Source organism: Cervus canadensis, chromosome 7, assembly GCF_019320065.1.
Source record: "Cervus canadensis isolate Bull #8, Minnesota chromosome 7, ASM1932006v1, whole genome shotgun sequence".
In the NCBI taxonomy this organism is placed as follows: Eukaryota; Metazoa; Chordata; class Mammalia; order Artiodactyla; family Cervidae; genus Cervus; species Cervus canadensis.
Window position 1 is genome coordinate 86378158 of NC_057392.1, and position 11002 is coordinate 86389159.

Below are 11002 nucleotides of genomic sequence, written 5' to 3' on the forward strand. Positions count from 1 at the left end.
TAAGTTTGTACATGTTACATTAAATATTTCTTGCTTTATTTCAACAGACGAAATTGTGTTGAGAAATCGATTTATAGTTTTTCTGAATTGGTTTTTGAGATAGTTACAGAGCAACCATTCTGAATGGCTAATAGCTTATGAAATTTCTTGTACCAGATCAAGTCACTTTTATTTATTACACTGATAGTAGACCTGCCTTTGTTGAACATGTATCCTTTTTCCAACTTCAGGAATTAAGAAAGGAACTAGATATCCTTCTGCAAGAGAAGATTGAAAGTCCCCATCCCGTAGACTGGAAGGACACTAAGTCGAGAGACTGTGCTGTGCTCTCGGCCATTATAGACTTGATCAAAACACAGGAGACAGCAGCTCCCAGGAGCCTGCCGCCACGCTTCCAGGACGGGTCTCGCAGCTGACCGGCGTTCTCTGTGCCCGGAGAGGCCACTTTACCCCTGTCTTCCATCACGGTTTAACTCCGGGCCAGATGCCAAACCCCAGGATATGAATAATTCTAATGTGTAAGGTAGAAACCTTCAGTAGGTAGTAAAGACTTAATGTGCATGAATTAACGGTTGTCTGTAGCTACTATAAATACACCATAAAAAACAGGAAGTTCTCTGATCATACACTCTTACTGTGGTCATGCCCACATTTTGAGAATATTCCTCTTACGTACTTTGAATGTTGTGCCACTTGAGAAAGTCCTTTGCTATGAAATATTAATCTTTCTGCCCATAATGACCAAGGATAGAATCAGTAAAACTAGAATGATTAGCTAAAAAGCAGTGTCAAATAAGAATTTCGGCACATCCACATTTTTTCTAATGAAACTTCTGTCAGAAGTAAATTAATTTGTTGTAATAAAGTCCAGTATTTAATAAAATGTACAGTGTGTAAATCTCAGCTAGCTTTTTGGCTTGGTTTCTGCATCTCCACCTGTCCCTTGGGTGTTTTTTTTTAATCTTTTCAGAATATATTTGTATCCTTGTTATATCACCCTGTGCATCTTAATGCAGTAGTAGAGAGCCTGGGTCTAGAGCCTGACCACCTAAGTTCAGATTTTAGCACTGTCACTTACCCAAGATCTTAGGCAGATTACGTGGCGTCTCTCTGTTCCCGTTTTCTTTCTCTGTAGAATACAGGTAACAGCTGTGAGAATTACATAACTTGTTATATATAAAGTGCATGGCCTAGTGTCTGGTGTGTGTTGGGTACTCAGCAGATGGTAGTAGTTACTTGTCCATGAAATACTGTTAATAATGACCCGTTAGGCTACACTTTTCTCCTCATGCTCTGAGTGCTCTTTTATACTCTGAGCCAGTGGCGGCTAGTCTGACCTGTACTGTGCAGCCCTGTCGGATTTAGACAAATACTGTTGCCTGTCAAACAGCCTTTTTGTCCTTCACTTCCTGTTTGCTTGTCATGTGTCCCCTCCTCTGTGCAGCCTTGTTCCCAGGGATGTTGGACCCTCTTGCCCAAGGGTGAATCATGCTTGGTCTAAGCCAATCACGCATGGCCTTACTCTCCTTATAAGTAACTCTTCAGGCATGAATATATGGACCTGTCGTGTCTGATGTCAGCTGAGAAGAGGTCTGCACCGGGGGCATCTGAGAAAGATCTTCCTCACTGGTACTTCGAGGAGGAAATTCTGCACTCCTCCTCTGGACATTGTCTTGTCTGTATTTGGCACTTAGAACCGCTGTAGCCATCTCAGAATCACTAGGTTGGCTCAGCAGGCAGGTGGAAATCAGCCGAGTCCTTGGTAACACTAGTGAGCTGTTGAATTATGGCTCTGCAGCTTCCCTGCACATGGACTTACTCTGATAACAATAAGCCCTTTATTGTTTTAGTTAGCCTCTTTTAGAAGTCTTTTGCATAACTTGGCAGAACGCGTGTTAACTGCAACACCTAACTGTCCATCATTGAGTGTTGTTTGCTGAGACTTCTATCTCTATCATTTATTTTGTGATCTAACAGGTTGACCTTTATATCTGAGAAAAGATGTAAAAGTTGTAGTATTGGAAATACTGTAAAAAGACAAACCTTGGAAGAACAGCCTTGGTATACCATGAAAACTACAAATTTTCTTGTGTCTTCCAAAGAAGCCAGGGGAAAAGGAGTATCATATGATGACTGTGATGATCTTAACCGCACTGCTTCAGGTAGTGCCCCCATCTCTGGGAATGTATGTCAACCTATCATTTCCTCCTAGGGTCCTGAATATTTTTTTTGTGCGTTCTAAGTCCATTCTCTTGGCTAGTCTCCCAAAAGTGATTTGTCTGTCACTGAATTCTTATTCTGCGTCATATTGTGGCATGTTAGTTTTGGCCCTAAACTCAAGGTGATAATTAGGTACTATATGTTCTATAAGAATGTTGTTTTCATGTTTGTGCTTTTTTTTTTTTTTTGGCTTGCTTGCTTTTACTATACAGTTTAAATTCAGTTATTTGACCAAAATTGTCTTTGCAGAAAGCAGTTAAAACAGATTACTTGTTAATTAGTTCTGTGTTCACAGACCAATATTTACTCTCCACAAATGGGAAAGATGTTCCTGAAGGATTGTTTAACAGATGAGCTATTTAGAGAGGTCAAAGGACTTAATTATCACCTCTAATTTATGTCCTCTCTATAGCCAATAAAGATGGAAATTTTAACTGACGGTGCTATTTATGTTTTTTGTTTACAAAATGGGTTGTTACTTAGTGACAAATGTATTCCAGGTCTTAGCACTATCTGTTATTTGGTAGTTTTAAAGAATAAGACATTAAGAAGAAAAATCTATTTGGCTTCCATTCTGATACCAAGGATAACTCTTGGAAAAAATAACTCTGAAACAGAAACTTATGAGGGGAAAAAAAAGGCACTGAATAACCTTTAAAAAAAAAAAAGTCTTTGAAAAGTGAATCTATATAACACCTTCTTAATCATTAACTTGGGCAAAAGCTCTAGATGCATTTATACCAATTATTGCAAGTGATTTTCTCTTATTCATTTTTAAAACAAAGTCCACCCTACAAGTTTGAATAATAAGAGAGTTGTAGGAGGAATTTATTTTATGTACTCTATTGCTCAAAGTAAATGGTAATCCTTCTGCTCTTGAGCTCTGAGTTTATGTATATTTAAGTAATTGTGATCATATAGTATAATCATATTTATAATATACTAATTGTTTTTACATGGCGTTTTTATTCCGATTTTAAAAATATTCATTGTAGAATATTTGAAAATTCAACATATAAAATATGTTACTACTGTTACATACTTTTTTAATAAGTTTGAAGATATTATTTTATGTATAATAAAGTTACCCAAGTATAATTCTGTTAATTTTGTCAAATGTCTTCATTTGTAATTGTTACCCTGATGTAGAATATTCCTGTCACCTAAAAATGTCCTTTGTTCCCCTTGCAGTCAGTCCCCTGCTCCCACTTTCACGCATTGGCAACCATTGATCTGCTTTTGGTCACTAGAAAATTCAAAAGTTTTGCCTTTTCTAGAATTTCAAATAAATGGAACAATATATAGTCTTCTGTGTTTGGCTTCTTTCAGTTAACAAAGAATGCTTTTGAGACATTCATGTTGCTCTGTGCATCAGAAGTCAGACCCTTTTTGTTGTTTAGTAGTAGTTAGTAGTAGTGTTTGTTACACCGCAGCTGGTTTCGTTCTGTTCAGGGTTTACTTTTGTTGGTATCTGTGGCTGCGCTGGGCCTCAGTTGCTGTGCATGGGCTCTTCTGTGGTTGCCTTGAGCAGGGCCTGCTCTCTGGCTGCGGAGCACAGGTTTCTCATTGCAGTGGCTTCTTGTAGCGGAGCACAGGCACGCAGGCTTAAGTAGCTGCAGCTCATGGGCCTTGTGGCTCCACGGCATGTGTTTTCTTTCCGGACCAGGGATTGAACCTGCATTGGCAGGCGTTTCTTTACCACAGAGCTACCAGGGAAGCCCATCACAGCTTGTTTATTGATTCACCAGTTGATGGATCTTTGTGAGTTATCTTTAATTTTTTTTTTGGTGTTATAAGTAAAGTTATTATTTTTGTATGTATACAGGTCTGTGTGTAGATAGGTACTTTCATGTATCTTGGATAAGTACCTATGGTTAGGATTGCTGTGTTTTATTGTATTTAAGTTTATAAGAAATTGCCAAACTGGCTTCCAAATTGGGTGTTCCATTTTACACACCTACCCTCCATATGTTATGATTCCTAGTGTTTCAAATCCTCACCAGTACTTGGGTATTTTTAGTTGTTGTTTGTTATTTTTAGCCTTGAGTGGATGTGGAGTCTCATAGCTCATTGTGATTTTGTTTTGTATTTTTAATAATGATCAGTGATGAAAGTATTTCATGTACTTACTTGCTGTTTTCCTTGGTTGTCGTATATGTGTGTTCTGATCTGATTTTCCACCTCATGTTGTTAAGTAATTGGGGCTTTAGGGATATTAGAGAGGAAGGCTTATTCTCTGTGCATTTCAGAAGTGCAGAAAATCTAAAGCCATTGACCTGAATATGGCAAAATGTGCCACTCTTCATTCGCTAGTACAGTGGAAAGAGTTATCAGGTGCCAGAAGAGAATTCAGAAGGAGCTGTCTTTTTCAAAGATGTGGCAAAAAACACCGCAGAGCAAGCAGCGACAGCTGTAGAGGGGTTTCTCTCCTGGGCATCAGCAAATGTAGGCATTTTTACAGCTGACAGAAATGCAAATAAATAGTCTTGTGTAAACACTGGTGCAGAAGAACAAAATAGCCCTGGAAACTACAGGGCTCAAAAGCGGGTTTTCTCTGACCCTTGGGAACCGTGCTATCCATGCAGAGTCCCTGAATCTGTAGTCACAGTACCGTAAGGATTACACTGAGAAGAACTAGAGCAGACTTCTGTGGGAGAGAAACACCAGGTGTAGTGGTCATGATGTCAAGAGGCTGCACATCCCCTGTGAGGAAAAAAGCAGGGCATAAGACAAAATTTTCTTGTTTGGGTAAGGGCCTGGGAGTGAACGAAGACAGCTGATGTAGAAGCGCTGCAGAACCAACCTTTAAGACTGCTTAGAGTTTTGGTGGTTTGTGGTTTTCAATGAACTGGCCCATTTTATCAATGTTGTTGAATAAATGTGAAGTTGTTTGATTATCTTCTTACCAATATCTGTTAAATCTATAACAACATGTAGGCTTCCATTCCTGACACTGACAGTTTCTTTTTTGGTCAGCTTGCTAAAAGGTGTATCGATTGTATTCATCTTTTCAAAGAACTAGCTATTTCACTGATTTTCTGTTTTCAGTTTCATTGATTTTATGTATTTATCTTTTTTCCTTCCTTCTGCTTCTTTGTGTTTACATTTTTTTTATTTCTAATTTCTTGAGGGTGGCGGCTTAGATTTAAGTGTTTAGTGCCATAAATCCCTTTCTAAAACACTGCTTTAGCCCCAGCCTACATGTTTTAATGTCTCATGCCACTCAGTATATTTTTTATGTCCTCAGTATGTTTGCCTCTTAACAGATTGAGTGTGCTGTTTAATTTTCAAGTGATTAAAGATTTCTCTGTGGTGTTTCTGTTAATTTCTAGTTTGGTTCTTTTATGGTAGTTGGAAAACAGTTCTTTGACTTATTTTTTAAAAATAGTTTTATTTTTGACTGTGCTGGGTCTTGCAGCTTTCCTCTAGCTGCAGAAGCGGGGCTGCTCTCTGATGGCGGTGCACAGCCTTCTCATGGCAGGGGCTTCTCTCGTGGAATTTGGACTCTAGGGTGAGCAGGCTTCAGTAGTTCCAGCACGTGGGCTCCGTAGTTGCAACTGCCAGGCTTAGTTGCCCTGTGGCATGTGGGATTGAACTCTGCTGCATTGGCAGATGGATTCTTTACCTCTGAGCCACCAGGGAAACCCTGATTTCTTTTAAATTTGTCAGTTTATTACCCAGAGTGTGATCTATCTTGGTGAATTTTATATATCTGCATGAAAAGAAAGTATAACCTGCTGTTTCTGGGTGGAGTGTTCTCTAAGTTGGTATCAATTAGGTCTCATTCCTTGATGTCGTTCAGTTCTATACCATTACCCACTGTATTGTGGATTTGTCTGTTTTCTCCCTTGAGTTCTGTGAGTTTTTGCATCATGTGTTTTGACGCTCCAGTATTTGGTACTTACACACTTAGGGTTGTTACGTCGTCTTCACAGAATGCCCCTTTTATTGTTAGGTAGTGGTCTTTGTTCCTGGTAATTTGCTCTGCTTTATCTGTTCTAGTGTAGCCCCTCCAGCTTCCTTTTGATTGGCATTTGCTTGATACAATCTTTTTTCCATTCATTTACTCTGTACTTACCATTATAATTGCATTTGAACTGTTTCCAGAAGTTGACAGCATATAGCTAGGTCACTTTTTAAATCTGTCAATGTCTGCCTTTTAATTAATATATTTACATCAGTTACATTTTATGTGTGCCATTTTGTTTTTTGGTTCTCTTTTCATTCCCGTCTTTCCCTTTTCCTGCCTTCCTATGGTTAGTTACTTGACAGTTTATTTAGTATTCCACTTTACTTTGTCTGTTGTTTATCAGCATATCTCTTTGTAAAGTTTTTGCTTGCTCTATGGATTACAGTGGACTTCCAAGTGGCTCAGCAGTTAAAAAAAAAAATCCCTCTGCAATGCAGGTGATACGCGGGTTCGATCTCCAGGGGTCAGGAAGATCCCCTGGAGGAGGAAATGGCAACCCACTCCGGTGTTCTTGCGAGGAAAATCCCATGGGCAGAGGAGCCTGGTGGGCTACAGTCCATAGGGTCGCAAAGAGTTGGACACAACTGAGCACATGGATTACAGTATACATGTATTGCTTTAGTTTTCCCAAATATTTCCTTTATAAACTGGAGAAGGAAATGGCAACTCACTCCAGTATTCTTACCTGGAGAACTCCATGGCCTGGAGCCTGGCAGGCTACAATCCATTATATCAGGCAATATAATTTTGCTTCAGCCAACCAATATTTTAAAAACTAAAGGATAGTCTATTATATAATAGTTTACCTAAATGTTTTACCCATTCTATTGTTCCCTCTTCATTCTAGACATTTCAAGTTTCCTTTTCCCACTTCCTTTGAAGAACTGTTAGTGAAGGTCACTCAGTCGTGTCCAACTCTTTGTGACCCCATGGACTATACTGTCCATGAAATTCTCCAGGCTAGAATAGTGAAGTGGGTAGCCTTTCCCTCCAGGGGCCTCTTCCCAACCCAGGGATCAAACCCAGGTCTCCTGCACTGCAGGAGGACCTGTTTAATAAAGACTGTATTTTCTAGAGCAATTTAAGGTTTACAGGAAAACTGATTGAACTGTATATAGAATTCCTGTGTACTTTTACCCCCTCTCAACTTCCCCTATTATTAGCATCTTGGTACATTTGTTACAATGGATGAGCCAACATTAATGCATTATTAAGTAAAATGCACAGTTTCCATTAGGGCTCATTCTCGGTATTGTTATTTGAACAAATGTTTGACAACATATATTCACCATGACTGAACCATGCAGAATACTTTGACTACCCTGAAAAAAGCCCTCTGTGCGCCGCCTGATCCTCCTTTCTTCTCCCTGAAACCCTCGCCCTCATGGGTCCTTTTACTGTCTCCATGGTTTCGCCTTTTCGAGAATGTTACATACTTGGAGTCATTTAATGTATAGCTTTTTCACTTTGGCAACTCTTGGTAATAAGCATTCAAGGCCCTTTCATATCTTTTTATGGCTTGCTAGCACATTTATTGCTTGTTAATATCCCATTGTCTGGATGTACCACAGTTTATCTGTTCATCTATTGAAGATTATCTTGGTTGCTTTCAACTTTGGCCATTATAAATAATGCTGAGATCATTTTTGGGTAGATATTTCTGCAGACATAGTTTTCAACTCATTTGGTTAAGTATCAAGGAATGTGATTACTGCATCATACGGTAAGTGTTTAGTTCTCTAAGAAACTGCCAAACTGTCTTCCCAGTGACTTTTGCATTCCCAGCAGCAGTGAATGCCCCATGTCCTCACCAGTATTTGCTATTGTCAGAATTTTAGTCATTCTCTCATTTTAATATTGTAGTTGCATAATAATGTATGATCTTGAACATCTTTTTCATATGCTTATTTTCTATCTATATATCTTTTGAGTTTTCTATATTTTTGCCCATTTTTAATTGGGTTTTCTAATTATTTAGTTTTAAGAGTCCTTTGTATATTTCAGGTGCTAATCCTTTACCCAGATTTTTTTCCAAGATTTTCTCTTTTTCTGTGGATTGTTTTTTCATTCTCCTTTTAATGAAATTCAGCTTACCAGTTTTTTCTTTCACTGATCATGTCTTTGGTGTTTAAGAAGTCATCTCCAAACCCAGGATCACCTTGACTTTCCCCTGTATTATCTTTAAGGAGTTTTACAGTTTTGCATCTTACAAAAGTTTCCAAATAAATGGATAGTTCTTAATTTTTGTTACTGATTTCCAATTTAACTATGTTATAATCAGAAACCTCACTCTGTATAACTTCAGTCCTTTTAAAAATGTGTTGAAACTTGTCTTACAATTCAGGAAATAGTCATACTTAAATATTCTACCTGTGCATTAATGTATGTGCTGAAATTGTTGCAGCATGTCCTAGAGAAGCCTATTATATTATTTCCATCTTCTACACTTTCATTGCTTTTTATCTATTTTTTACACTTTTTATTTTTCACATCAAATGAGACAGCTATGTTAAAGTCTCAAGCTGTGACTTTGGACTTAATAAGTTACATTCTTTTTTTTTTTTTGGCTTTTTCTTTTTTTCATTTATTTTTATTAGTTGGAGGCTAATTACTTTACAATATTGTAGTGGGTTTTGTCATACATTGACATGAATCAGCCATGGAGTTACATGTTCTTGCTTTTACTTATATTGAGAACATATAATTGAGTGCTAAGTCGCTTCAGTCATGTCCGACTCTTTGCGACCCCATGGACTGCAGCCTGCCAGGCTCCTCTGTCTGTGGGTTTCTCCAGGCAAGAATACCGGAATAGGTTGCCATTTCCTTCTCCCAACATATCATTGGAAGAATATATATTTAAAATTGTTACATAATATCTTCCTGGCTAAATGAAACTTTCTGTAGGCTGTATCCCTAGTCGTACCTTTTATTTTACAGATGGTTTTATCTTGACACAGTGACAGGTAGTGAATGTTAGCATGTTGTGCCCAAACCTCCCTCAGGAACTGCCAGCAACCAACAGCTTTCGCTCATCAGCCATGTAACAGGAATTGTCCTCGGCTGCAGGGTGTCGCCTCAGCCAAGGGCACGTCCCCTTTCTGGACACAACCAGCATCCTTTGGTGAGAGCGGGGTTGCCAAGACCCACCCCCTTGCCAAAGCCCCTCTTTCTGCTCTGAGACTCCAGGTAAATCTTTGCACTCGCCACCTGTCCTCTGCGGGTTTCTTCTAGCCTCTCTCCCAGTTCTCCAGTAGCTTTTAACTGTCAAATCTGACGTTAAACCTACTCCATAATTTCTAGTTTTTTCTTTTTTCTGTCACTTCTTGTGGTTGTTAAAGCCAAACTTCAAAAAGCAGTAATTATCTCCATGATTATTAAGCATGCTCAATCATGTCCAACATTTTGTGACCCTATGTTGTATCCTGCCAGGCTCCTCTGCCCATGGCATCTTTCAGGCAAGCATACTGGCCTGGGTTGCCATTTCCTCCTTCAGGGGATCTTCCCAATTCTTGGATTGGCAGGTGGATTTTTTTTTTTACCATAAATGTAGCAATTTAATGACTTAATGATTTTACTATTAAGAATTCTCTTATGAGTGTATCAGTTTTTTTCTGTATCCAGATGCTGTGTCTGAGGTTTGTTTTTCTTTTTTTTTTTTGCTTACACTTTCATTTGAGAATTTGTTTTTTTGGAAATAATTGAGAACTAAGATGATGGTAGCTTTCTTCAGAATGAGGTTTTGTTTCCTCCGAAGGACCTTGGTATGCCGCAGTCCCAAAAAATGAAGCTTGAGATTCTTGAGTTTTCTCTCTGCAGAGTAAGCCCTTTGGGGACCGCACCCACAAAAAGGAAGCGGTGGTAGGTACCGTGGCCTGTTACTTAGTGCACAGAGGATGGGCTGAAGAGGAAGGTGCGTCCTGCTGCCCCAGAGAAGATACTCCCTGTCGCCCTGCTCCCCTCGCCCGTCACTCCCTGCGTGAAAATGCAGCAGAGATGCCTTTATGTTTCCTATCACACAGCTCGCTCTCAGCTGCAAAGAATGCTGGAAAACTAGCATTTTAAAGTGGTGTAAAGAGTGTTGCAGACAGAATCCTAAGACAAGCCCCATGATCTCTGCTTCCTAGGTGTTGGCATCTCCAATTAGGTTATACTGCATGGCCAAGGAATTACGCAGATCTAATTAAGGTCCTAAATCAGCTGAATTTGAGTTCATAAGGGAGATGATTCTCTGGGTCTCATATAATTACATGAGTTTTAAAGTTTTCTCCAGCTGGTAGCATAAGATGAGAGAGATCCCACGTGTGAGAAGGACTGAACATGCCACGACTGCCCTGAAGGTGGAAGGAGCCACACGGCAAGGCGTTCTAGTCCCTGGGAGCGGTGAGCACCGCCCCACCTGCCCTCCCTCCAGCAGCCAGCCAGGAAACGGGCTCCATACAGCAATCATCAGGGATGGAACTCGGCAAGTAACAGGTATGAGCTGGAAAGCAGTCAAGCCAATGCTCGATTCCTGTCTTATGATGCTAAATGCAGAGAACTCAGCCAAGCCATCCTAAACTTCTGACTTCAGGACTGTGAGACCATAACGGAATGTTATTTTAAGCCACTGAATTTGTGGAAATAATCCAGTCATTCTTTGTCTTCCACCAAGATTCACAAAGGGGTAAAATGTCCCAGGTACAAGGGTTCAGATACTGAGTGGCCAAAGTGAACTTGCAATAAGGTGTTTACTCCAAGGGTTAATAACTGAATTATTTGAGATAAGCTATTCAGTCATGAGGTTTTATGGCAACTCTTAAGAAAGAAATAGGA

The 11002-nt window shown here is 39.4% G+C and overlaps 1 protein-coding gene across 1 annotated transcript in view; it reads left to right on the forward strand.

The window, feature by feature from the left end:
- Nucleotides 1–3327, forward strand: part of DHX36 (DEAH-box helicase 36) — a 45769-nt gene extending 42442 nt beyond the window's left edge. Inside the window, exon 25 of the mRNA XM_043473949.1 lies at nt 231–3327. Coding sequence (XP_043329884.1) covers nt 231–416 — 186 coding nt within the window. The 3' untranslated portion in view covers nt 417–3327. The remainder of the gene's footprint in view (nt 1–230) is intronic.
- The last annotated feature ends 7675 nt before the right edge of the window (nt 3328–11002 follow it).